Source organism: Temnothorax nylanderi, unplaced genomic scaffold (assembly GCF_030848795.1).
Source record: "Temnothorax nylanderi isolate EJ_2023f unplaced genomic scaffold, tnyl_v1.0 TNYL_tig0270_pilon, whole genome shotgun sequence".
NCBI lineage: Eukaryota > Metazoa > Arthropoda > Insecta > Hymenoptera > Formicidae > Temnothorax > Temnothorax nylanderi.
Genome location: NW_027249332.1, coordinates 191299 through 219280, shown reverse-complemented (window position 1 = coordinate 219280; position 27982 = coordinate 191299). Strand labels below are relative to the sequence as shown.

Here is a 27982-nt window from a genome sequence, read left to right as displayed (position 1 = left end):
AACGTTTAATAAAATTTTATTTCCTTATTCTAAGTATTTTCATTTTTAGTAGTTGTTTCACAAGTGGCTGTTTCACAAACTGTTTCATCTCTTTCTAGACTCTCTTGCTGTTGTTCGTAATGCAGAGGTAATCTGTCGCCCCATTCACTCTCTCTCGCACAACGGTACATGTGCCTGGCAATGATGGAAAAGATATTTACATTCACATAATCATATACTCGAACGCAATTTAATAGATACGTACTTCCCATGCTTGTATTTTGTAAATATCTCCTCCTTCAGCTCGCCGTTAGCCATACACATGCGACAGATCGCGTGATTAGAACGTTTTAGTGCGGCTCGCACGATTCTTGGCCACTGCTCGTCGTCCTCGGGACGTTTGCCTGTGAAAAGAAGTTGATTATGAAAATTTTGCATCTTTGTATTGAAAAAGATATTAAAGATATTAAACAAGGTAACACTTCGATAAAACTCTCATTGATTAATGTCAATGTATAACTTTCATTACGTTTCTCTAATAACGTGATTAAAATAACAATTCTCTCTCTCTCTCTCTCTCTCTCTCTCTCTCTCTCTCTCTCTCTCTCTCTCTCTCTCTCTGTCACTTTTATTTTCCACTCTTACTTACTTTTCTTTAACACGACGTAGGAATACAGTTCTTGTTTGTGTTGCCGACCACCCAGAAATTGCAACGGGTGATATAGAACGCTAAAGTTGCACGGAGTATTGTCGGTGGCAAATCTCGGACACTTCAGATCATGTGGACACTAAATTGCGACAATAATATAAGATATATTATTGATGCACCATGTTTGAAGTCCTTACCTAATCGGTACTTACAGGTGAGAAAACATGGGCAAATTGTGGCTCACGTCTACGTTTCGAGTTTGCGTACTTGAGAATAAAATCCCGCGCTTCATTTACTAGCTTTCAAAAAAGAAAGAGCAAGAATGAGAGAATTCTATACTATTATACACACACATATATATATATATATATATATATATATATATATATATATATATATATATACAGGGTAAGGAAAAAATATGGAAACCCTGAAAAATTTCGAAGTAAAATCCCATATTGTAGTATATAGTTTGAAAGAGCATAAAGTAAGAACAATTTTGGCGCAAACCAGAGGTCGATACGTTGATCCATTCGAAAGTTATTTAGGATCAAACTTCGAAAAAGCCAATTTTTGACCCCAAATAACTCCCAAACGGGTCAACATATCAACCTCTAGTTTTTTCTTATTTTATGCCCTTTCAAATGATGTACTACAATATAGGAAGTTTTATTTAAAAAATTCGAGGTGACTTTGTCCTGACCTTGGCGACGCCATCTAAACTGATCAGATAAATTTTCTGAAAACCTTATATCTTTCGAAATTTTTCAGGGTTTCTATACTTTTTCCTCACCCTATATATATAGAAAGTAAAATTATCAAACACACTCTTACTTTGAAACCTGCATTGGTTCCTTCTTCCACAATAATCAGATAATTGTTAGTCTTTGTCCAAAGCTTCAATATCGTATCGAGGCGCGATTCCATACCCGGTAACTCGAACAAAGAGTACGCGCTCACTACGATATCGTAAGTTCGCTAAAATAATAAAGACACATCAAATTATATTTTGTCAACAAAAATTTTAATGCGTATAACATTTTACGTTATTCTTACGCTCGTGGATATAGGAAAATATTGGCGATAGAAAACTCCATTGATCTTAGGCTGGGCAGCTTTCGCTAATCTTTCCGACAGTTCAATCATGAATTCCGACGCTTCAACACAAAAGTATTCTTTTAACGTACTCGACCAGATCTCAGATGCCGCCCTATGGAATTTTTCTTTTTTAATTTTTTCTTAACATTATATTAACCGATCTCGTTTTAGGTTTTTTAAATCAGTCGCAATAAGTAATTTTTTATATTTACCACGCGACTGTGCCGACACCAGAGCCAAAGTCAAACAATGTCTTAGGCCTAAAATCCTTGTCGTGCGATTTGATTTCGTTGAGGATCTTACGCGAAACCGCATAATTCTGAACACCTTTAGCGACCAGATACGTTAGGCAAGTGAATTTATCAAAATTTATCGGTTGCCAATTATAAACATTTTGCTTCAAAATCAATCTGGCTTTAGCATCTTTATGGAAATCTATATCCTCTACCGATATCTTCTCATCATGAGGATTCATAGCATTTAAACTTTCCTCTACTTTCAGGAACTTTGCCGGTAACTCGAATTGTTCTAATGGTGGACGACGATGATTCAAGTGACGGAGCAAATGCTTTGCACTCTCATTAATTTCCTTCAGGACTATTTTCTTCTCTACGAATAAGTATTAGAAATTCATAGTTGACAGTGAAATATTTTAAACATAAAAACCAAAAACATATCTGTACCTCAGAGGTAAAGGATCATATATCTATTTTTGAACATAGGTTTAAAGTTTTAAATAGAGAAATAATATATTTTTTTTAGACATAAAATAAAAGTAGCAACTTGATTTATTAAGTTTTTAATGAAGTATCTTAACTGACATGTTTAATAGTGCAATTGCCAATAACATGCCTAATTTAAAAATTAGGTATAAAAATTTTCAATAGGACTTTTTTTAAACATTGTATCTTAGGAACTAGTAACACTAGACATAAGATGCTTTATCGTTATACAATTTAAGTTTCTGTTATATTGAAAAGTGTATTAACTCCATTTTGACAAAAACTGGAGAAAGAATCCTTTACCTCTAAGGTATAGGATATATAATATATACCTTTTAAAATACTGTGTATTTCCTCTAATGCCCACTTTGGAAATATCGGTGTTCTAGGAACAACGACACCTGGATGACGCCTATATTTTATTTCATCGTTAGAGAGTAAAGTAGATACTGTATCGTCAAGTACAGCTGTTGGTTTTGCTGAAAACTGAATGCAGGTCTAATGTCAAAGTTAATCCTTTTAAATACGTATAAATTCAACTTACAGGCATCATATCATACTTACACATCGCAAGGATGCGAATCTTGTGCAGTGCGCTCTTGATACAATTAACTTCACCATACTTGCAGTAAGAAATTACGATTACAATCTAACAGTCAGCAGTCGACAGGGTCAACAGTTTGCATTCCCCAGTTTATTTCTCGAATACTTGAATACCTGTGCAGAAACAAGACCAAGAGAGTGTATTTTAAATCTACGTGCGACATTTATTACAACATTTATATACCACGTGGATCGCAAATTGTTTGCGATGTGTCATAACCTTCAAGGGAAATTTTCTTCATTTTCTGACATAGATAAGAGTGTATAAAAGTATAAAAACAATTTGTAATTTCTCGCAAGCGTACGAGAAATTCTTGGCTTGCGCCAAGTTTGTAGTGAAACCGCGCGTAGGTTATGACGCGACATAACCTGCAAGTACCTGCGAAACATGCGTCATCCGGCGAATCTGAGGCTTTAAAAATAATTCGCTGCAATCTTACTCGCGCGTATGTCAATTCGAGTGTCGCGTTTACGCGAGACCGTCGTGTGACCGCTGACACGACGCGGTCTTCCTTCTCTTCCACCTTTTCCTCCTCACCATGAAATTCGCGGAACACCTGAGCGCTCACATTACACCGGAATGGAGAAAGCAGTACATCAACTACGAGGTGCGCTGTCAACATTGAAAAAATATGATATTTATATTTTTCACTGCGTACATATTTTGCATACATGCGTCTTTTAAATTTTGTATGTACAATACAATTATCTTTGTTATTCGGAAGATTGCTCATCTTCTCCTTTATCTTACTATCCTCTCTTCTCATTTTTCAACATTGAAAAATACGATATTTATATTTTTCTCTACATACATATTTTGCACACATGCATCTTTTGTATTTTATAATACAATTTGTATAATACAATTTTGTATAATACAATTATCTTTGTTATCTAGAAGATTGCTCATCTTCCTTTATCTTACTTACCTCTCTCTCCTCATTTCTCTCAACATTTATTGTCTTAGATATTTGCAAGAAGTTCACGTTTTATGTCATGTGATTATATACAGGAAATGAAGGCTCTGCTGTATGCCGCAGTAGAGCAGGCACCGTCGGCAGATGTAAGCGAGCCATATATTTTAGATAGCTTCTACGGCAAGTTTGACGAGAAGTTTTTCCACTATTGTGATAAGGAACTGGCAAAAATAAATACCTTCTACTCTGGTAAGATCAATTAACACTTTAAATACTTTTATCTTTCTCTATAAAAAGATATTAATATAATAGCTATCCAGTAAGCATATTGGTAACAGATTTGATCAGATATGTCAGCAGACTGACATGAACTACATCCACATTCAGCTTATGTTCTCCCAGCAGAGTCTGAATGATTCCTGCAGGATCTGCTTGATTTTTGCCGCTAATCTGCTGTCTGATTATGTTAGCAGACTTTGTATTTTTTATACTTCTGTTAGCGTTCTATCGACATTATGTTATATATCAGAACAAGCATCAAATCTGTAGTCTTTTTACTGACAAAATATAGCAGATACTTTGCAAGATCTGCTTTCGACAGACTTGGCTATCTGGGTAATAATAATTATATATAACTAAATATGAGATGAATAAGAACCATGTTTTGTTTTCAGAAAAGCTGGCGGAAGCTACACGCAGATACGCCACACTTAACAACGAGTTGAGCGAAATTTTGTCGGTTTCCGATGATGTCCAGAGTCGTAAGGCACGCTATCGCAGTCACATCCTTCACAAGAAGCCAATATCGGCGCGCAAACTTCAAGAGCTGAAACTGGCCTTCTCTGAGTTCTACCTCTTCCTCATTCTGCTCCAAAATTATCAGGATTTGAATTTCACTGGATTCCGAAAAATTTTAAAGAAACATGACAAAGTACATAGATTCAGTTGACTTTACACTTTATGAATATAATTAATTTAAATGCAGAGTAAAGAAATTAAAGAAACTGTGCGAACTCTATATGATCGAGAAATACGAACAATTAAATATTAGGAGATATATACAAGGTAATGATATTTTGTAGCTTTTGAACGTGGACTTTGGTGGCAAATGGCGTGCGGAACATGTTGATACGGCGATTTTCCATACGCGCAAGGATATAGATAGACTGATCGCGGAGACCGAGGCTGTAGTCACTCGAGATCTGGAGCATGGCGATCGTCAAAGAGCTATGAAGCGACTCAGAGTGCCACCGCTCGGAGAGCACCTCTCTCCATGGATCACATTTAAAGTCGGCCTTTTCTCCGGCGCTTTCGTCATACTTTTTGTAGCTGTGATATTATCTGGTAAGCAGAATGAATATTTTTTTTGTTTTATTCGCATTATATTGACTTTGCTTTTTCAGCTATGCGATATAACAAGAAGGATAACTGGAAGGTACTGTGTCGAATTTATCGAGGACCACTCCTTCTGACAGAGTTCCTCTTTTTAATGGGAATCAACGTTTATGGCTGGAGATCTTCTGGCGTGAATCATGTGCTGATATTCGAACTTGACCCACGCAATCATTTGTCAGAACAGGTTTTATGATGAATAAAATCAATATTTTATAGATCGCAATTGTAGTGAGATGTGATTAGCTTTAAAGCACTAACAGGATTTATTAATGCGTTCTACAAGTTTCTTTAAATAGCCATCGCGCCATTAATTTATTCAACCGTTATAAATAAAATTTACTAATAACTAATTATTAGTAATTGGTATATGACATTACGCTATTCGGTTTTATACGATATATCAATATAAATATATTAATATAAATATATTAATATAAATATATTAATATAAATATATTAATATAAATATATTAATATAAATATATTAATATAAATATATTAATATAAATATATTAATATAAATATATTAATATAAATATATTAATTTTAATTGGTAATTATTTTGAATTATCATCTTATAATTAAGAATAAATTGTTGGTATCACGAATTTCATGCATTTACTTTCAGCATATCATCGAAATGGCAACCATACTCGGCCTGGTCTGGTCCATGTCTATCCTGGGTTTCCTATATAGCGACACGTTGGGTATACCACCGTTTGTTCAACCAGTAAGATTATGCATGTTTCCATAAGTCTCTATATTAGAATTTTTACGTGTTTTTTTTTTTGGCGAGAAATCTACTTTAAGGCGACAAATAATCGATCTTTCACGGTGTAAGAAAGTTCTTTATCCCAAGGAATTGATTGCAACTTTTTGCAGATGTTGTTTTATACGCTGTTGGCACTGTTCCTGTTCAATCCCACCAAGACTCTGCGACACGAGGCGAGATTCTGGACGCTACGCGTTTTGGGTCGCGTCTTCTGCGCACCGTTCTTTTATGTGGGTTTCGCGGATTTCTGGCTCGCTGATCAGCTCAATTCTCTTCACACAGTCTTCCTAGACTTTCAGTATTTTGTCTGTTTCTATATCCAGAACAATTCTTGGACCGACGTTACAGGTCAGTAATTAACTAGATGCAACAAATCATTTATGCTAACATGGTAACATTTTCATCATGAGCGCTTTTACTTCTCATTACGTTATATTAGATTTGTATTTATATCTCTAATCAGTATTCGACATCTGATATTTTAGATACGGAAACCTGCATAATGCGTGAACTATCGATGAGACCGTTTGTGGTATGTTTACCGGCATGGTTTCGATTTGCACAATGCCTTAGGCGTTACCGAGACACGAAGGAAACCTTTCCACATCTGTTAAACGCAGTTAAATACGCAACAAGCTTCTTTGTGGTTATTTTCTCTTACCTGCACTTAACAAACAAGAGTAAGACCCTTGCTCAGTTAGCGTATAAAGTTAAATATTGTCTGTTTCTCAACCAAATTGGCTGTTCCAAAATAGAGTACTACGCATTATCTACTGAGAATCCCTACTTTTACCTATGGCTGACAGTCAGTGTGGTGAGTTCCTGTTTTACGTACACGTGGGATGTAAAATTGGATTGGGGTCTCTTCGACAACAGTGCTGGAGAAAATAAATTCCTCAGAGAAGAGATAGTTTATTCGTCACCTGTACGTTTTCTCTATATTATATTTTGTTATATTACACATAAGAAAATTAGTAATATTAATGACAACTAATGTATTAATTGCTTATTTGACTGATAATTAATTTATTGCACTTTTTTTTATTTTGTAGTATTATTACTATTTTGCAATGGTCGAAGATTTTATCTTGCGATTTGGATGGGCGTTTTCTTTGTCTCTGACAGAGATGGGATACATTCACGCGGACCTTATGATTTCTATAGTTGCTCCTTTAGAAGTCTTCAGGTAAATATATGCCTTTATTCGTGTTTTAATCTTGAATGCACGTGGAATATGTTAAAATTAATGTGAAAAATATTTGTTGAAATAGTACTAGCTTGATAAATGCAAGTTGTCGATTTTTATCGTTGTTTTATTATGCTTGATAAAGCATTAATATTTAAGTTTATGGTTTGCACGCACTATATGCACATGAGCCTCAATTATATGTCAATACTTTAAAAAGTAAAACTCGTATTGTTTCTTTATTTTTCAACTTATAATAAATTGAAGAAAATAAAATTATTTTTAAATTTGGACTCTAGATTGACCTAAAATATTGACATATAACTAAGAATCAATTACTCGCATTACTCAAAATTCTCTCCAGTGATTCTACGTTAATGTTTGCACTCTGTATAGTAATGAAATAATTGATCGTCGAAAGTCAAAAGCAGCGACTTAATCGACGATAGACCGGCCAATCTAATCGCTTATCAATGTGCCTTACTAATAAGTCGCTAGAAGGTTCATGTGGAATTACTTTCGACTGGAGAACGAGCATCTGTACAACGTAGGCAAGTTCCGAGCGGTACGAGATATCTCCATAGGGCCCATCAGGCGCGATGAAGACAACCTCAGAAACGTGGTGCGTCTGATGGACAGTGTAAACGAGAATGACGACAACGGGGATGACGATGACAATGATGGATTAATGGAGACCCATGATCACGATGTCTGATATGTTTTATGTAATTTGTTGCTTTATTTTAATTTTTCACTCATGTTTATATATATGTACATTTAACTTCGATATACATATATTTAAAAACTCAACGGAATATCACTAAATTTTTTATTGCACAATTTCGTTTTATTATCGGATGCATTATGACGTACCATTATGCGATTGTTTGTACATACGTGATATGCGAACTTCTTAGTAAATATATATTACAAATATCTATAATGTATATACAATCATTAGAAGAAATTGGGCCACCATTGGTAATCTGTATGTTTGCTCGACAGACGTTTCGTGTGGAACTTCTTCCGCTTGGAGAACGAGCATTTGAACAATTGCGGGAAGTTTAGGGCGGTGCGGGACATCTCGGTTGCACCAGTCGACTGCTCGGATCAGACGCAGATATTGCGAATGATGGATGCATCCGACGGCGTAATAAATCGCAGGCGAAAGCAAAATGTGGGCGAAAAGCGCAAGCCGATTCGGTTGCTCGTGAAGGCCGAGTCTCTGATGGACGATTGAGGCGATATGATCATCGATTTGGCATTAAACTTGTATATAGCTAAATCGATTTTTCGTACTGCCTTGTAACCTTAATTTTGTTTACAACTATGATGGTTAATTGAACTGACAAAAGCAGAGGATAGAAATATGAAAATTTTGGCATACTTTGGATGAAAGATGCCGAATCGTTATTTATGTGGCATGTAATTAGATATCGAGATCTCAACATCTCGAGTACTCGCAAATCGTCGCGTCGCGTAAAAGAGTCACGGTCGGTCTCGCTCCGCGTGTATTTGGCGCGAGACACTACCTTGTCTCTTGATGTTAGTCTATCGATAAAAGATTACGACTATCTATAAATAAATAACAAATCGATATAATTTGCTATCGAAAGCGAAAACTAAAAGATACGAAAGAGTTAAAGGGATGAGATTATATCAAACGTTAGAACTGATAGTACTTTTACTTCGATTACTATCTGTACCTCGATTAAATAAATAATTGTTATCAAATAAAACGTTGTGTTTCAAAAGCGATATCATCCCCTTACATCCAAACATTTGGATCCAAAATATAAATTAAAAACTGCCTCGATATTGCTACCGATATTTGACAATGTTCTCTTTTTCTCTCAATAGCTTTGAAACGTAACAAATCCATCAGCATCTACCGATGGAATATGCAGTTAATAAACTTTGCCATTTTACCGAGTAGGTATATTATGGATTCAGAGAAACGTTTCTACACCGACATTCAGCGGACGAATCAATGGGTGAACGTCCTAATATAGAGTGAATCGGAACCGCGACAATCTTGTAAAACGGAACAATCCTCACATGTGCGGATGCGGGTGTGCAGAATAGTGGGGATACATGGCAGCTGCTTAATGAGACTTAATGCGCCCAATGCTAATCGCTGGTGCGTTATGACGATACTGACGATAGGAGAAGGAGGAGGAGGAGGAAGAGACGGAGGAGGAAAAACGCGTCCTCGAGAAACGCGGAGTACCTACTCGCGCAACGTCGGAACAAGACGAAGCCGGTGTGGAAGGGTGGAAGTCGGTGTGGTGGTCGTTATTGATTGAACGCGGAGCCGTGCTAATCGCGCAAGCTCGCCGTCCGCCCTGAATGAAGTGACGTGCTCTCTCGCATATGGAGACGCGAATAGAGGGACGATAAGACCTGTGTGCAAGGCCTTCAACAGCCGACCAGCAGCAGTGACAACGACGACGAGAGGATGCTCCTTCAACGGGGCTGGACTTGGCTGACGTTGATGCCGCTCCTGTTGAGCCTGTCCACCGGCGAGGTCAGCTTTTATCGGGGTGAGTAAGGTAGAGTCTACGGCCTTAGGCGACAACGTCTCCAGGGGGAATGACACGGAGAAGACCCACTTGTAGCCTTTCGAAAATAATGTTTTATTTTTAATTAGTAAGGATTGTGTGATCGACTGTATGTTGAAATATTTAATCGTTGCGTGTTCCGCGCAAATGTATTCGCTCAATCGGTTTGCAAAGAAAAAAATATGTTAAGGGGAAAGGAATCTTTAACTAGACTGATCTACATTTTTGAGGATTTTTTAAGGATGTATACAGAAAAAAATTGTTTTTCTCTGAACAATATTAATTCAGAATTTTGATGCGGAAAGAAGTAAAAAAGCTAAAATTAAAAACAATACGGTACTGATAAGTAATACCACAAACTATTATCGTTATGCTTATGATTCTTTTTTATCGTTAAAAATAGATTATTTCATTTTATTTCAAATCTTATTTGAAATAGAACGAAATGATTTTAGAGTCCTTTTTTTTCAATTCTTTTAAATAAAAATTCAGTACTCAGTAATTTTATAATATTATACAATGTCAAGAGATTCCATCCCGACCATCTCTTTATGGTAGGATTGCGTGAATATATGAACGGAACACGAGAATAATGAACCGGATAATCCAAGATAATTGTCCATGGTATTTTTTATTTTCTCAAAACGTAATTAAGACCTGAAGGTCAACAGTAAATTGCAGGATTGTTTGTGATACTGTTAATGTTTGCTCCAACTCCAACTCGATGTGACCGGTTAACACACAATGGTTTTTACAAGTGGAAAATTTTACATACATGCAAACATACACATATAGGGAAACTTAACAAGAGTGCAAGCGATTTTTACTGAACAGTGTTATCGTGGAGCGACAGTGTATCTTGACCGCAGGAAATCCGATTGCGTGCATACGAAAGCGGCAGGAAACTCGGCGATAATAATCCAAGCTGGATACAATTTAGCGGTCACTAATTCACGATGTTGTAGTTCGTAATGTTTATTGGATTAAAGCTAATGTGCTGACATGTTAAAATTTCCATTGTTATCGAACAATCGGTATCGACCGAAGGCGACGTTTATATTTGAATTAGTTTCGTATTAGAATAAAGTTGATAATTAGAGAGTTATATTAATAAGCTCATTAAACGCGGAAACAAACATACGGTTTCTATTTCTTCAAACTGACGTTATGTAGATGCGCTTTCGGAGACGCCGGAGGATGCCGCGCTGAAGCACCTGGCCCGCTATTTGGAGACGCATCGTCTTCAGCAGCGTCTTCATCAGTCGCACCTGCCTACGTTCCTGTCGCCGATGCACAAGAAGCACAACAGTCTGGATCGCCTTCCTGAGGAGGAGCGCTTCCTGAAGCTTCTAGCCGAAAGAAAAATCACTCTGGACGACCTGAAGCAGTTTTTCATAAAGAACTTGCTGGCGCATCAATATCGCACGAATAACAATCCGATCGGCGATCAGATCACGGATCGAGAACCGGCGTATCTCCTGTCTTATTACAAACTGGATCTCAAGCGTTTGGCTTACCCCGATGAGAAACAGCTGAATGAAAATGACGACCGTTTCCCTAAAAATATCGGGTACGGGCAAGCTTTCGATGTGGACAGAGATCCGATGGAGTCTATGCTAGATACTTTCCGAGAAAAGTACACAGATTTAAATCATGGGGTGAGAACGTTGCATCATGAGGGCGGAAGGGAGGCAGCACCCATGCGTCCGACAGCAGCAGTGGCATCGGCAACGACCGAGCCAGAATTCACGTATAAGTTCGACGACTCGAATCTCAAGGAGAAGCACCCATTTGCGGTAAAGCCGAACGATCCCAGATATTACGGTGAGGCATCATTTTCGTCGGGTAAACATTCACGTTTGGTTCATTAATTTGCCTTTTATCGGTATCCTTTAGAGCGATCCTTTTTAATCCATTTTGGCGCACACAACTGTGAAAAAAATACAGAACTTATTGAGAAACCTCTATCTATCTGCACATTCCGTATCTCTCCAAAAAAAGGCAAGAAGTTTTTGATATCTTAATTTCAAAAATGTATATACATATAATAATTGAATAACAAATGGAGAAATAAGTAAAAAATATTAAATAACTTTGAAATATATTATTACTTTTTGCCTTTCTCTTTTAGAGAAACTCAACGTTATTAGTATACTATTTCAGCATTATTCATCACATTTTGTTTTGCAATTAATTTTTGTCTTAAGATCCCTAACTTCCTTTCACAAAATCCAATTTGAAAAACATTACCCTAGGCCCTAGAGTCTTGGAAGGGTCAAATTACGTCAGTCTGTATAAGCATCGATAATTCCTCTGCTTATATTTAAACCTTTCTTTTTTTAAACTTTCCCTTTTTATAGTCACTTTGACCCGTTGATAAGTATAGTTCCTGTCAGCTGCCTTTGTGCTTTCTGCTTCTTCCTAAAGCTCATGAATGTCATTAAACTTTCTCCAATTTATGCAATTCGTAGATGATTTAGATTGGCAAGACGCGCCGAGAATGAATTGGAAAGAGGAAAAGACTGCGGATAAAGAGCGAATATTGACAAAGCACGAAGACGATATGCGGAACGTCAATCAAGAGACACCGAAGGACTTGGCCGCGAGACTCGACATATCGGAACCGGAAAGATCTGTGGAACGTTATCCGGTGATCGTACCCGTAAATCACGACTTCAACAATGACATTTATTTTATCGGTAAGCAATGAAAGTGAAATGAAATTTGTAAGAAAATTATTCGATTTTGTCAATCAACGCAATTAAACGTGACGTTTCATACGCGTTTTTCAGCAATTGTGGCTGGTTGCAGTGCAGCTGCGATGTTCGCTTTAGTATTGATTAGCTTAACATGGTGCAGGTAATGCCGATCACACTAATTCGTCGTTTAGTAGCTCGTTTTACAGCGTCTCATTTCCTCGCCGGACCTCATTTTTCAGACTGCAACGCGGTGCGAAAGCTGCAGCGGACATAGAGTATCCTGCTTACGGTGTGACAGGACCGAACAAGGACGTGTCGCCTTCCGGTGACCAGAGGCTCGCCCAGTCCGCCCAGATGTATCACTTCCAACACCAGAAGCAACAAATTATCGCCATGGAAAAGTGAGTTCAAGATCCATGAAAGATATTTGATACAACTGTTAAAAAATAAATATATATTCATCAAAATCCATCATCCATAAAAAAAAAATATTTTATAGGAATAGAATATCTTTTAAGAATAACAAATATCATTTGTTACAGTCGCACTTCTGCAACGAGGGATCCAGGTTCGCTCTCGGAAGCGGAGAGCGATGAAGAGAATGAGGAGGGCGACTATACCGTTTACGAATGTCCAGGACTTGCATCTGTGAGTTTCGCAAAATAAGCAATTTCCATCCTCAAGCTCAGAGTTTCAATTGTGGATATTGTTATGTGTTAAAGACGGGCGAGATGGAGGTGAAGAACCCGATGTTCCATGACGATCCTACACCGGCGACGCCGGCGGCGCAGAGCAACAAAGAAGAGGACCACATATAGTTCCAATAAAGTAGAGAGAGTAAAAAACCATACGCGCGCGATCTAAAGAAATCTTTCCTGGTGCTTAGCTCACTGTTAATGTACCATATCGGAAACGTCTATCCATTATATTGAGTGTGTATACAACTTTAATATTTATATATGGCGCGTTGGGGGGAAGGGGGCGACGCGTTTTACGAGGAAGGCGGAAAGAGATGGAAGGGATCGGTTCGGTATCAGAACGACCGACGTCATTTTTCGTTCCGGAAGTAAGAGAACAGAAGACGCTTACCTACATAATAAATGAAATCGGAGCACGACGAACGGGTCAACATTCAACAAGCGTGCGATTCTATGCGGGTGGATTTAGTAACCTGCGATTTATTGTGGTCGCATCGTCGAGTTGGTGAATTGAGTCGATCTTGCGAAACGTCGACGGTGCTTCTTCAAGGAAATTTAATCCTAAAAAAAAACACCAGTCTTTTTTAGTTATATTACAAGAGATATATATTGTAAAAGAAGACGATAGTATTTATATCGTCTTTTTCCCCGCATCAGGGCGACGTCAGGTTTTCCCGTTCATCGAAACGTCACACTGTTTTATCGCGATTTTGACGAGCGGAAGTAAACGGAATTCGAATGGGGGAGCGAATTAATCGCCGATCAAAGCCGCGTCTGCGAGAACACCCAGTTTTCTAATGTCGTGACTTATTATAGTTTGTACTTTCATAGTAGGAGCAGGTGGCCGCACGATCGCAATTATTTTTCTATGACTTGTCACCGACCGCGCATACAGTTCCGATATCTGATGAACACTTGAACAGATATTCGATGTATTCATCGAATACGTCCATCGGATATGCATACTGTGCATGAGGAGCCGATATACCAAAGTTTATCGTCCGAGATTACACTCCTTTGAAAGTAAGAAAAAAAAAGAACTACCGACTATTAATTTGGGACGGTCTACGGTCATACCGTTATTCGAATCTGTTTGGTCGGACACATGTGGAAAGTTATACAGTATTATTGTATAATTACACGATTATATGTCACGAAATCTTAACTCTTATACATCTGTCTTAGGGTATACAAACATAAGTACTGTATTAAACCGTGTGTTCCGCAGAATGTATCTGTTTTACACACATGGGGAACAGAACGTATTAACGGGATTATTTCTATCACAGAGCAAATATCTCCTTTTGGAATTGCAATGAGAGTGTGACGAGCAACATTACGATTTAAATTTGTGCTATATTATATTTCTAGATAGATATATTAAATGACAGATAACGAGTTTCTGGCAAACTCGTTTATAAGTGATTATATACGTTTTACCGAAATCTTTGCTATAATAAAAAATTTCTCAATCTTCTGAAAAAAAAAATTAATTAAAGATTTTAAGCTTTATATTATATTCTCTGATTGCTTACAATGTGTGCTAAGTGGTATCGAGTAGTTTTATGTGAATTGAAATTGTTTGAAAGTATATGTAAAATATATCGTTGCGTTTTGTTATTCCAATCTAAAAAGTAACAGTCCCAAACTATAATCTTCTGCTTTATGTGATACAAGAAAGTCAATAGCATGATCCATGCAAATATACGAATGAAATTATTAAAGTTTTTCGTTCTTGGAAGCGTTTCTTTACGGATAACGATCGGAAATGCGAGGAAACTGTTCTCTCTCGACAGTTGCCGATAGGTAATACACATGTACACACGCGCATACACACGTACACATATACACACACACGTATATAACATTTGTTGGCTTAAAATTAAAAGGACAATATATTTTATTTTTCTATGATAATGGTCATTGTTAGCTGTGTAAAGAGAATCTATATCGCTATTAATCCTAAGTCAAAACGCAGAGCTACTATATATATTTATTTTAGCGAATGTTAAATGTCTATTTAATGCGAAGATTTGATGCAAAAAGCTATAACGGAGGGATGTATGCCCTCCGTCTTGCGTTGTAGCTGTTACAAAATCCCTTCTCTATTCGCCGTTTATGCTAAAACAATACAGGCATGTGGCATAAGATCTCAAAGTGGTATAAAGAGTTCTTCCTTTTCCCGAACGCTACCTTTAGTATACATTATTAAGCGATTAGTGTATTTTAGCTGAGATGAGATGTAACAAATATGTTGAAGCATGAATATACGTTTCTAGTCTTGTACTTTGACACTACGCATATATATATATATTATTACACGAGTACATTGAACGCGTATAAGCAGAGAACATCATATATGAGAGGACAATCTGCGTACAAATAGACTATTGACGTATAGCGATTTGTAGCATGATTGTGATTGTGCACGCGGTTGTTGTATCTTACTCCGGGGAATAGGACCTTTATTTGTCGATTGAATTGAACTCGATCCTTGATGATTCCATTGAAATTATGCAATCTCGTCCTGCAACGCCGTCAACCTAATTGTATGCGGATTACACGCGACATTATGATTTTCACTTCTATCAATCAAAAGCTAGCGTAAAAGACATATACAAGTTATAGATGAATGTATTATTATTTTATTAATAAATTGTTTATTTTATAAAGTGTCTATACTTTCATACGCCGCGTGTCAGGAGATGCGAAACAATGTAAAATAAAAAGGAACAAAGGAAAACGACGCTCCTCTTCGGGCTCGCTCGCGCTATCAGATCCGTGCTCCGGATATTTGAGAGCTCGCTGCGGGACGGAGAAGGGGCCAACGTTTACTTGTCACGTCCCTGTACTCCCTGTCTGCCTGTCTCTCTTGCGCATGACGCGAACAGTTCCAAAACAGTTCTCGGTCTCATTCTCGCTTCGCGGCTGTGTTTCGTCAACATTTGGACCTACGAATTGCTGTTATGCCCTCGTCGTTCAATCCCGATCCCGCACTGGATTCATGCTGCATGGGCCGGACCGTTTCAGGCGACGAGTGTCGTTGGGACGTGCCGTCAACGAGAGACGGCGCTCTCGATCTCGACAATTGCGTGTCCTCCGATTCGGAAGACGAGTGGCGGTTCTGGCAGTGGCGGCCGAAGGAGCCGCGGGTGCCGCGGTACCGACACATACCGAGCGTCACCATCTTGGGCAACGTCCCGAGGCTCCCAAGTCCACGGGAGCGTGAGAGTGCGTTATCACACTTATCACCATCGACGACGTCGACCATGTCGACGGCGGCGATGAACGACTCCGAGGAGTATTACTGTTTCCGGGTGAAGGAGAGCAACGACAGCGAGCCCGGCGTCGACAACGAGAACATCGTCATCCCGTGCTCGAGCAACTTCGACCTGGAGAAGCTGCGGACGGAGCTGGTGAGTCGAGAATCTTCTCGCGCGCTCGGGCACGGACGATCGCGGTTAGCTAAAAGGTCAAAAGCATCGTGCGTCGAAATATTATGTATTACATCATCCGAAGTGATTTCTCGAGGTTTCGTCACGCGTCAGAAGATATAGAAAGTATATTGCGATTAATCGACGAGTTCCCGTTATCGAATCACATCATTTTTCCGACTTTCCGTGCTCCATGTATGCGTAAATTAATAACTGTTGATTACGTGGGCTTTCGTGGTCTGTTGTAGTGGAAGCAGTTTGGCGTGCCAAGGGATAGACGCATCTACTACATCGACGACGACGGGGACGACGTTCCAATCGATTCGGAATGCGAGTTTCACGAAGCATTGAAGGTACGCGCTATATACTGTATACATATATGTATACAATTGTAGTTACATCTCATTTATTCGTGCAACACATTGAAGCAATTAAGCGTATTTGTCTCTTCTTTTGAGATTTTTTTTTTTTTTCAATGTGTTTGGGATAACCTTGGTTCTATCCCAAACACAACAGCGTGTCTCCAACTGATTGCTCCAGTTCTTTGACACACAACTTTTGATTCCTCCTTATTCTTTCGAGATAATCGACATGAGGTTAGGTACGAACTCAAAGTACCTTCTTCGGTATTTCCGAAAAATTGTCCGAATTATTGGGAGAAGATTTGAGAGCAGGTTGCGTGAATTAAATCCGATTCAAATTTCGCGCCCATCTGAAGTTGTTTCATCTCCAATCACGGAGATTCAATTTTGAAAACTTTTTTTTCCCTTAGGGTCACTTCGACCAACGCCGATTAACTTTAATCGACGATTAACTCAATCAGCAGTGTCGCCAACAACAAGATATTTATCGTTGTGTATGTCGTTCTTAACCAATCTTTTCAAATATTATACCACTTCTCTTTAATTTGAATAAAGCTGTTTTGATTTTTATTTAAAATATCTACGAAAACGCGCGTGTTTATGCAACATGGATAGAATTATTAATTTTTTATTATTTGGTGAATACGAGGGTTATGATCTTCCAATAAGAAGGAATCGACGAAAACCACGTATAATCAGGCCACGTATAAATTATTTAGAAATTTTTGATGACGATTATTTTAAAAGAAGATTTGCAATATCAAAACAAAATTTTAACATGATATTAGAAAAAATTTATGTTGAATTACAACATAAAACTAATCGGTATGTATAAATATTTAATACAACAATTTAAAATTATATATAATATAATAAACAAGACAAAATAAGTTTATTATAAAAAAATAAAATATTAAAAAATTTTATACATACTATGGGAATGCATATATGTATTCTGTCAGTTTATTTTAATTTATTTTAATTAATATTCTCTCAGTTCTGTGAATATAATAGTATATTATATATTATAACAACACAAATTAGATTATATAATATATATAATATATATAATATATATAATATACATATATATATATATATATATATATATATATATATATATATATTATATACACATTATATATATTATATTATATATTATTATTATATAATAGGAATAATGCCATTCCACCTGTGATCCAATTAATGGTTGCTCTGCGGTTTTATGCAACTGGATCATTTTTTATGACTGTTGGTGATTTCTGTGGCATCAGCGAAGTAAGCGCTCATAGTATTGTTCATCGAGTATCTCCTGCCATTGCTGCGTTAAGAAATCAATTTATAAAACTTCCTACTTCACCAGAAGAAATTTGTCGAAATCAGCAAGAATTTTATCAAACAGCTAAATTTATACGTGTTGTTGGTTGTATGGATTGTACACATGTGAAAATTCAATCATATGGTAAGAATAATGTAATTGCAGGATATACAAACATATATATCTTGTTTTTACAAAGTTTCTTTATATATTCTACAAGGTGGAGAAACCAGTGAGTTGTACCGTAATAGAAAAGAATTTTTTTCAATAAACGTACAAGTGATTATTAATGCAAGATTGGAAATAATTGACATAGTAGCGCGTTGGCCCGGATCTACACATGATTCTACTATTTTTAATCACCCAAGAATTAAAACATTGTTTGAATTGGGTACATTTGGTGACGGTTTACTCCTTGGAGACTCCGGTTATCCAAATTTACCATACTTGATGACTTCGGTACTAAATCCCACAACACCAGCACAGCATCTTTATAATGAAGCACAAATTCATCAAAAAATGACATCAAAAAATGTAAAACCTACAAAAAGGAAGCTTGAAGACGACAAGACATTAGATGAAGCAAAAACTGAATTAGCAGGCATCTTGAAAGCAGATATAGAAGAAAAAAGGAATTATGAAATAGAAATACTAAAAGCAAAATTAGAAAAAGAGAAGTTAAAAATTGATTTATTAAAAATAGTAAAAAATATATGTAAAGAACAGAGTGATATAACTTTTAAATTATAAGTTTTTTTTTATGAGTTAACTATATATAATACTAAAATATATATAAACACTATTAATAAATAATTTTAATTTTTACGTTTTATGTGGATTACTGTTTATGTTTATTTCACAGTATAAGAAACATACAAAATAATTTGTTTTCTGTCATTAAATGAAAAATAAAATGTAGTAGTCAATCATTTCTCATTCCTCCTTAATGTTAAGCATTTTGAATGGAAAGATATTTTGTATGAAGAAGAGAACATATATGTTTGTTATAAAATGTTTCCTTTATTGTAACGTGTCAAAATAAACGAAAAGATGTTATGATAAAATATATACGCAACATTCTAGGCATTAATTATTATTTTTACATTTCGTTACTCCTTTTTACAGATTCAAAGTTGTCCGCAGATAACATTTATCCGCTGTTTCCAAATATGTTCTTCTTAATTATATGTTTTACAGTAACCTGTAATTATTGAAATATATATTAGTTATAATATCAAATATAAGATTATCTATATGTTATAATTGATTCATATCAACATTACCTATTAAAATAATCCAAAATTAAATCTTTTTCATTATTGATATTCATGTCATTATTTACATATCGCATTTGCGCAACAGCATTATTGTATATCTGAGGATTAATTGGATTTGGAATAACATTCTGTTGAACAATATTATGCAGAACAGCTGTTGCCACAATAACAGGAAGCGCCCTTTTAACTGTATGAAAACGTGTTCCAATTGACAAAACTGCAAATCTTCGTTTCCAAATTCCAAAACATCTTTCAATTTTTGAGCGTGTTCGAATTTGTGCTTCATTATAAAGATGCTGTGCTGGTGTTGTGGGATTTAGTACCGGAGTCATCAAGTATGGTAAATTTGGATAACCGGAGTCTCCAAGGAGTAAACCGTCACCAAATGTACCCAATTCAAACAATGTTTTAATTCTTGAGTGATTAAAAATAGTAGAATCATGTGTAGATCCGGGCCAACGCGCTACTATGTCAATTATTTCCAATCTTGCATTAATAATCACTTGTACGTTTATTGAAAAAAATTCTTTTCTATTACGGTACAACTCACTGGTTTCTCCACCTTGTAGAATATATAAAGAAACTTTGTAAAAACAAGATATATATGTTTGTATATCCTGCAATTACATTATTCTTACCATATGATTGAATTTTCACATGTGTACAATCCATACAACCAACAACACGTATAAATTTAGCTGTTTGATAAAATTCTTGCTGATTTCGACAAATTTCTTCTGGTGAAGTAGGAAGTTTTATAAATTGATTTCTTAACGCAGCAATGGCAGGAGATACTCGATGAACAATACTATGAGCGCTTACTTCGCTGATGCCACAGAAATCACCAACAGTCATCAAAAATGATCCAGTTGCATAAAACCGCAGAGCAACCATTAATTGGATCACAGGTGGAATGGCATTATTCCTATTATATAATAATAATATATAATATAATATATATAATGTGTATATAATATATATATATATATATATATATATATATATATATTAGGGTGATTCAAAAAAACCTTCTTTTTTTATTTTTCGCGATACACCCCAAAATATCAAAGCTTACCTAAAAAAAGAATTTTCCTCAAAAGGGGAGCAAAATCGAACAAGTTTTAGAGGTCGCTACCAGCGATTTTCAATATTTTCGATTAAAACCGTTTTTTTTTCAAATATTCAAAATTGCATAACTTTTCGAGTTTTAATGATAGAGGCATGAAATTTTCAGAGAATCTTCGTCAATTCATGTAGTTTATGAATATTGAGTTAAAAAATTTATTTTCGGAAACAATTTTTTTACGTTTCTTTTGTTTATAATAAAAAAATAATTGTCTATAACTAATAGGCGCCAGCGATCTGGGATTTGGTTTTGATTTTAAATTACATCTAGGTAATCCAAAAACACATTTCAATAATCAAATGCTTGAACATCGGTGAATTTGTTGCTAAAAATTTGTTTAAACAACAAATTCAAAAAACCACGTTACCCGTAATGTAGAAATAATGCATGTCATAATCTTTATTTAGGTGTCTGTATTGCATTCCAACTTTTGTTGTCAAATTTAAGTTGATAGAATAATAAATTATCCAAATGCTACATATTCAATAGGGTGATTCAAAAAAACCTTCTTTTTGTATTTTTCGCGATACACCCCAAAATATCAAAGCTTACCTAAAAAAAGAATTTTCCTCAAAAGGGGAGCAAAATCGAACAAGTTTTAGAGGTCGCTACCAGCGATTTTCAATATTTTCGATTAAAAAATCGGTTTTTTTTTCAAATATTCAAAATTGCATAACTTTTCGAGTTTTAATGATAGAGGCATGAAATTTTCAGGGAATCTTCGTCAATTCATGTAGTTTATGAATATTGAGTTAAAAAATTTATTTTCATTCAATGAATATGTAGCATTTGGATAATTTATTATTCTATCAACTTAAATTTAACAACAAAAGTTGGAATGCAATACAGACACCTAAATAAAGATTATAACATGCATTATTTCTACATTACGGGTAACGTGGTTTTTTGAATTTGTTGTTTAAACAAATTTTTAGCAACAAATTCACCGATGTTCAAGCATTTGATTATTGAAATGTGTTTTTGGATTACCCAGATGTAATTTAAAATCAAAACCAAATCCCAGATCGCTGGCGCCTATTAGTTATAGACAATTATTTTTTTATTATAAACAAAAGAAACGTAAAAAAATTGTTTCCGAAAATAAATTTTTTAACTCAATATTCATAAACTACATAAATTGACGAAGATTCTCTGAAAATTTCATGCCTCTATCATTAAAACTCGAAAAGTTATGCAATTTTGAATATTTGAAAAAAAAAACCGATTTTTTAATCGAAAATATTGAAAATCGCTGGTAGCGACCTCTAAAACTTGTTCGATTTTGCTCCCCTTTTGAGGAAAATTCTTTTTTTAGGTAAGCTTTGATATTTTGGGGTGTATCGCGAAAAATACAAAAAGAAGGTTTTTTTGAATCACCCTAATATATATATATATATATATATGTATATTATATATATTATATATATTATATATATTATATATATTATATATATTATATAATCTAATTTGTGTTGTTATAATATATAATATACTATTATATTCACAGAACTGAGAGAATATTAATTAAAATAAATTAAAATAAACTGACAGAATACATATATGCATTCCCATAGTATGTATAAAATTTTTTAATATTTTATTTTTTTATAATAAACTTATTTTGTCTTGTTTATTATATTATATATAATTTTAAATTGTTGTATTAAATATTTATACATACCGATTAGTTTTATGTTGTAATTCAACATAAATTTTTTCTAATATCATGTTAAAATTTTGTTTTGATATTGCAAATCTTCTTTTAAAATAATCGTCATCAAAAATTTCTAAATAATTTATACGTGGCCTGATTATACGTGGTTTTCGTCGATTCCTTCTTATTGGAAGATCATAACCCTCGTATTCACCAAATAATAAAAAATTAATAATTCTATCCATGTTGCATAAACACGCGCGTTTTCGTAGATATTTTAAATAAAAATCAAAACAGCTTTATTCAAATTAAAGAGAAGTGGTATAATATTTGAAAAGATTGGTTAAGAACGACATACACAACGATAAATATCTTGTTGTTGGCGACACTGCTGATTGAGTTAATCGTCGATTAAAGTTAATCGGCGTTGGTCGAAGTGAAATTCGAATTTTTTCAGCAGTTTATTTCAACCGATTTCTCTTTCAAATTTTTTTTGCCGCAAAATTTGAATTTGATTTAGTTCGTGTAACTTTCCGTCCGATATATTCGCCTGATAACTCTTACGAGTTTCCGATAGATTAACAAATAGAGAGTTATTGAGAAAAATAATGTAATTTATCCGCAGCTTGGATTTTATTAGCTTCTTAATATTTACTATTAGACGGATTTGTGATGAAACTCTATAGAAGAATTGTGGAAAGACAAATAATGTTTAAAGAAATATTAAAATGTCTCCATTTAATATTTATTAGACAAAAATATATCAAATAAAATTTGAATTAAATTGTAAAAATATAAATCAAATGTGACACCACCTAATACAAATTATTTTATAAAGATTTCTATTTTTTAGAAATAGCTATCGCGCGACTACTTAGTCTTACAGCAATAACTTTGCATTGTGTGCTTCAATCGAAGCTTAAAGATTGCGGAAAGATTGGAGTAAAGCATTTTGAATTTTTTGTTTTAGCTCGCGAAAAATGCTTTCGTGGCAAATACGGCAATTCCGTTGATCGTTGGTTCGTTCCACGTGCCTATGGGCAGCGACGACGAGCAAGGTTCCGGAACGAACGAGATCTGTTGCCCGAACAAAGAGTCGACAAGTATCAATGACAATCCGATCTTGTCCTTCACTGAGAAGAACGGCGGCTCTACGTCGAAACCGAATCCTGAATTCGACAAACCGAAATGTCCAAACCTGAAAATACTATCGAATCATGAGAAATTGGATGTAAAGCAATATGTTGAATCGCGCGATGAACAGACAGAATCAAAAGATGTGGAAATTCCGCAATCAAACGCTTTGTTACGGTGTCATTCAGTTACGGTGCCTCCTCCGTGGTTCACCGAGTACATGGATGCGGTAAGTAATATCGATAACTGAATACATACACTGAGGGAAAAATATTGTAGAATCAACAAAATAATTTTGTTGATTTTTCAATTTATTGATCCGATTATATATTTTATTGAATTAAGTACACGTCTATTATTTGAACAAAATAAAATATTTGAATTCTGAAAATGGTATCATACAAAATCATTTTTTTTAAGTTAATGATCAATTTTGTTAACTCAATAAAATAATTTTGTTGAACCAAGAACATTAACGTTTTTAAAAATAGTAAATTTATTCAAAGAAATATTTAGTTAATGTTATATTATGTATAATTGATAGTATAAAATATTTAGTTAAAAAGAACAAATCAATATAGTCAACAAACAAAATAGTCAAAAGAACAAAAAGAACAAAATATTTTGTACAAATATTTTGTTAAGCCAATCAAATCATCTGCTTGGCAACATACAATCTTCCGGTTTTATTAAATCAACAAAATTTTTTTTGAAAAAAATAATTATTTCTCTCAGTGTATGGATACTGTGTATGCTGAAACGATTAATCTAATTTTTTTGCAGATGAAGAAGGAAATGGTATCTACGATCACACACGAGGTCGTGAAAAACGTGACGGAAGTGCTGAACAAACGTTTGGACTCCCTTGCGCATCCCCCATTGAAGGAACTGAGTCAATCTCGAAGCCAGTCGTATTCCTCTCTCTCGAAGCGACATTCCAGAGGCTCCTTCGACTCGAACGAGAAGAATCAGAAGAGGATGAGGTCTCAAGACGAGGAGCAGTCGAGCGATGCCTCGATCGAGCGCGTGGACGAGCCGCAAAACGTAAACACCGCGGAAGAGCCGCAAACAAAGAAAGATATGATATCCACAATTAGTCAAGAAGTAGTGAAGGAGATGACGGAGATGCTGAACAGAGTTACGTTGGATCCACTCACGTCTGTTCCTTCAAAGAAGCTCGGTCAATCGCGAAGCCATCTTTCTTCCTCGAAACGATTTCCTCGACACTTCGATTCGCAGTCGTGCGAGAAGAATCAGAGGAAGAAGAGGTCTCAGAATGGGGAGCAGTCGAGCGACGACGCTTCGACGGAGCGTACATATGAGCCGCGAAACACGAGTACCGCGAATACTTCGCGGCAAGAGAAGCTACTGCAGAAGAAGTTTATCCGGGATCTTATCGAAGACGCTATTTGTGCGAGCAAGTTGAAAGAGGAAAAGAAGAAGAAGCATCATCAACGGCTTGCTCAAGTAACCACCGATAGTCTGAACAACGATATCGGTAAGGAGCAATCTGTTCAGAATAATGCGCGGGAAGAATTTGTCCCTCGGAAGAACCTGCCTTCGCAAGTGGATTCGATATCCCACGATGAAACTCCGGGGATATTCGAGAACGAGCTTCGTATGAGCTGCTCCGTCACTGGACATCAGATATTAGATGAAGGTCGCCGTCCCAGGGACATCTGGTACTGCAACAACTCGGATGTCGACAAAACCAGCTTCTGGTCGTGTGATCAAGACGAGGATAGCGACGATGCTTTCGAGATCGTCCAGATACCTGTTTCAGGAGGCAGAAATGAATCATCTACGCGTCCTGAGGAGCCCGCCGCCGAGCAACGACGACACGACAGCAATCGGGACTCGCCCAGCTTCGAGCTCCTGTCCGACCCGCCCTCGCCTACGTCCTTCATGCACTTCAACGAGGAGCATTTTTCGGCGAACGAGGGGAATGCCGAACAGCAATCTTTCGCGAATCCACCGACGAGCTCCATTTATGTGGTAGATATTCACGGCAAGGTCTATAATAAGCATCAATTAGCAGATCTTGACGAGCACGTTAGCGCCGATTTGGAAAAACGACCCGGCGGAGTCTATTCGTTCGTAACGGAGACCTTGCCAGTTCAGGACGCTCCCTGCTCGAAGTCGTCCTGTTCGCGTGCGGAGCAACGATCGAGCGAACGCAAGAAGAACTCTCGAGATGACGTGTGCGACACCCGCGACAACGCAAGCAGCACGTATGACGACGTGAGAAACTCGCATACGAGCTACCTGACCGTGCGGACTCACTGCGATTTGAAGACGCAATGCAGTTGCCAGTCGCAGACTGACTCGAGTGACTTCACGCAGAGCTTCCACTCGCATACCACGTCGGTCACCGACACGACCGACATTTACACCGAGGCTGCCAGCGGCAGCGGTAGGTACGGTGAGCAGCAAGTGCCGACAACAACAGCCAAGAACGTGCGAGAAGCGGCGACGACAACAACTAGAAACGATCACGATGTCGTTGATGGCTGCACGGAGGGACTCTGGACAAACGAAATTTACAACGGTGCGGACAACTATTCGAAATGCACTTGCGGTTCGCACAGCGGTACTCCGCGATTCTCGGCCGATTCTGCGTACCAGTCCAGTCAAGCGAGTCGACCTTCCGATAGATCGAGCTCCAACGCAGGATCGAGGAAGACATCCGTCGGCGGGGCCCGTCAGACCCCGGGCACCGCTGATCCTGTTCATATTCTACCGGAAACATTAGTCACTGCAGCTGCCCATGTCGGGTCATACGCTTACGGCACCGCATGCGAGATGTTGGACAAGATACGGGCGCACACGGTGAGCTTTTAAACGTGACATTCGAACGCAAGGACGATACGCTTTCGCGTGCGAATGAGATTGTCACGAAAAAAAAAACGATCGTCTGTTTCAGAGAGAGGATTCTGCTAAACGCCGAGGCGGTGCGAAGTGCGATGATAAGAAGCGCTTCTTCGTTGGTCCTCTGTCTTTGTACTAATTAAACTACTAGACACGATCCTTCATTTATAGTTGACATATTATATCCGAGGAACCACCAAGCATCAGTTACATTACGTTTATTATAACTGATGCTAAGTGTTTACCGGAATTATACACTACGCGGGGCTAAATAGATTTATTAGGCGATAGGTAAATACGCGGATCGGATTTGCTAGGCTTGAAACGGTATTGTACTTTGAACGTGTGGCGATCGAAGTATGTGTGCGGCGCGTCTCTTACAACTGGGGTTTCTTAGATCACGCAGCGAATAAAGCGAAATTAAGTTTCCTACACCGACGATTGTTAATTGACTCATTGAGAGACACCAAGAATGAATATAGTATATCTCATTGTTAACGGGAAAAAGTTTCAATGATACTAAACCAGTAGAGTAAGTTCGAAAAGAAAGAAACAATTAAAACGTTGATGCACTTTGTATATATACGAGTGATTCTTAATTGCACGCGATAAATAGAAGTAGAAAAATGTCACAAAAACGAATCAAATGCATCGTATCAAATATTACGCTATTTACCGCGTGAAATTTAAGAATCGCTGTGTATGTAGTTATTCACAGTGATGAATTATGCTATGTCATAGAATGTTAGGCTTGCTCGTAGCTGTATGAAATTAAGGAATTATATATAATAAAAACGAACAGACGAAAGTGTAGAGGAGAGAGTGCGACATTGCGAAATAGTTTTAGATTTTCTGGACGAGAGGGTAGGCTGTTTGGAAGGAAAGTATGAAATTCTTTATTACAACCTTTCCGCGTATAGATAATATTAGTAGTTAGAGACAGTGACTATATAGATAAATCAGTTGCCCTTGTTCTACTTGTATATTTACCGAAATGAAAGGGGATACCGCATTGTTTAGGACTGAATGATCGTTATTAGCTTATATGGACGATTTTGCAAACGCGTCTGAAGAGTTACGGTTCAATTCCGTTAAATGACATCACTCTGGATATCGGCGCAGAAGCTAGCACAGGAGTTACCTGCCGATGATCTTGATAAAGAAAAAATAACACAAGTCACCCCGTCGGCACATGCGTTTCGCAAAATGATGTATCAGTGTTTGGCGGTAAGATTCGCACGAAATGTTTAATCAATTTACTGCACTTTCGAAATTCTTATCTTATATGACACGCATTATTACGTTGTGTTAGAGCTTATGGAAATTTAGCCGGATTTGCGGAAATAAATGTTATATGAATTATATATACATATATAGTTTACATATAAATATCCACACGCAATTTAGTTCATTTTGGAATTTGAATATACCTCTACATGTTTAGTAATTTTTTAATCTTATTTTGTACAATTTAAATAATTCTCGCGTAAAACTGTCGCTAATTCTATTATCTTTTTTTTTTGTAAAAAC

The 27982-nt window shown here is 36.5% G+C and overlaps 6 protein-coding genes and 1 long non-coding RNA gene across 13 annotated transcripts; 4 read left to right on the top strand and 3 right to left on the bottom strand.

Annotated features, from left to right (window-relative positions):
* Positions 1–3683, bottom strand: LOC139780296 (ribosome assembly protein METTL17, mitochondrial). 3 transcript variants are annotated; one of them, XM_071718898.1, is made up of 10 exons: positions 3590–3683; positions 3013–3165; positions 2781–2934; positions 1939–2335; positions 1685–1838; positions 1463–1606; positions 841–927; positions 629–767; positions 245–383; positions 1–174 (listed from the first exon to the last, which is right to left on the bottom strand). In XM_071718898.1, exons 2-10 carry the CDS (start codon positions 3067–3069, stop codon positions 30–32), a joined length of 1416 nt encoding a protein of 471 aa, XP_071574999.1. In that variant the 5' UTR covers positions 3070–3165; positions 3590–3683; the 3' UTR covers positions 1–29. The 3 variants fall into 3 exon arrangements, with proteins under 3 accessions (XP_071574999.1, XP_071574997.1, XP_071574998.1); XM_071718896.1 differs by lacking the exon at positions 3590–3683 and adding an exon at positions 3431–3569; XM_071718897.1 differs by lacking the exon at positions 3590–3683 and adding an exon at positions 3236–3368.
* Positions 3520–9060, top strand: LOC139780295 (solute carrier family 53 member 1). 4 transcript variants are annotated; one of them, XM_071718892.1, is made up of 12 exons: positions 3520–3659; positions 4064–4217; positions 4643–4899; positions 5051–5312; positions 5372–5547; positions 5992–6093; positions 6246–6483; positions 6621–6815; positions 6891–7060; positions 7188–7321; positions 7820–8046; positions 8327–8466. In XM_071718892.1, the coding sequence occupies exons 1-11, from the start codon at positions 3591–3593 to the stop codon at positions 8034–8036; spliced, it is 1974 nt and encodes a 657-aa protein (XP_071574993.1). In that variant the 5' UTR covers positions 3520–3590; the 3' UTR covers positions 8037–8046; positions 8327–8466. The 4 variants fall into 4 exon arrangements, with proteins under 4 accessions (XP_071574993.1, XP_071574992.1, XP_071574994.1 ...); XM_071718891.1 differs by lacking the exon at positions 7820–8046 and having other exon boundaries at positions 8327–9060; XM_071718893.1 differs by lacking the exon at positions 8327–8466 and having other exon boundaries at positions 7718–7952.
* On the bottom strand, positions 8037–12354 carry LOC139780300 (uncharacterized). 2 transcript variants are annotated; one of them, XR_011720199.1, is made up of 4 exons: positions 12133–12354; positions 11400–11812; positions 11024–11261; positions 8037–9940 (listed from the first exon to the last, which is right to left on the bottom strand). It is a non-coding gene; the product is annotated as an uncharacterized lncRNA (long non-coding RNA). The 2 variants fall into 2 exon arrangements; XR_011720198.1 differs by having other exon boundaries at positions 11024–11812.
* Positions 9730–15951, top strand: LOC139780297 (uncharacterized). Its single transcript, XM_071718899.1, has 7 exons — positions 9730–9864; positions 11056–11706; positions 12354–12581; positions 12675–12741; positions 12821–12982; positions 13124–13229; positions 13304–15951. The coding sequence occupies exons 1-7, from the start codon at positions 9780–9782 to the stop codon at positions 13397–13399; spliced, it is 1395 nt and encodes a 464-aa protein (XP_071575000.1). The 5' UTR covers positions 9730–9779; the 3' UTR covers positions 13400–15951.
* A 138-nt stretch (positions 15952–16089) lies between these two features.
* On the top strand, positions 16090–27820 carry LOC139780292 (uncharacterized). The gene is made up of 5 exons (XM_071718888.1): positions 16090–16695; positions 16962–17066; positions 23421–23813; positions 24368–26413; positions 26508–27820. Exons 1-5 carry the CDS (start codon positions 16246–16248, stop codon positions 26589–26591), a joined length of 3078 nt encoding a protein of 1025 aa, XP_071574989.1. The 5' UTR covers positions 16090–16245; the 3' UTR covers positions 26592–27820.
* Positions 17305–19143, top strand: LOC139780277 (putative nuclease HARBI1). Its single transcript, XM_071718862.1, has 3 exons — positions 17305–17309; positions 18251–18537; positions 18614–19143. The coding sequence occupies exons 1-3, from the start codon at positions 17305–17307 to the stop codon at positions 19141–19143; spliced, it is 822 nt and encodes a 273-aa protein (XP_071574963.1).
* On the bottom strand, positions 19471–22524 carry LOC139780266 (putative nuclease HARBI1). The gene is made up of 4 exons (XM_071718847.1): positions 22478–22524; positions 20309–20595; positions 19677–20232; positions 19471–19594 (listed from the first exon to the last, which is right to left on the bottom strand). Exons 1-4 carry the CDS (start codon positions 22522–22524, stop codon positions 19585–19587), a joined length of 900 nt encoding a protein of 299 aa, XP_071574948.1. The 3' UTR covers positions 19471–19584.
* Positions 27821–27982: the final 162 nt, after the last annotated feature.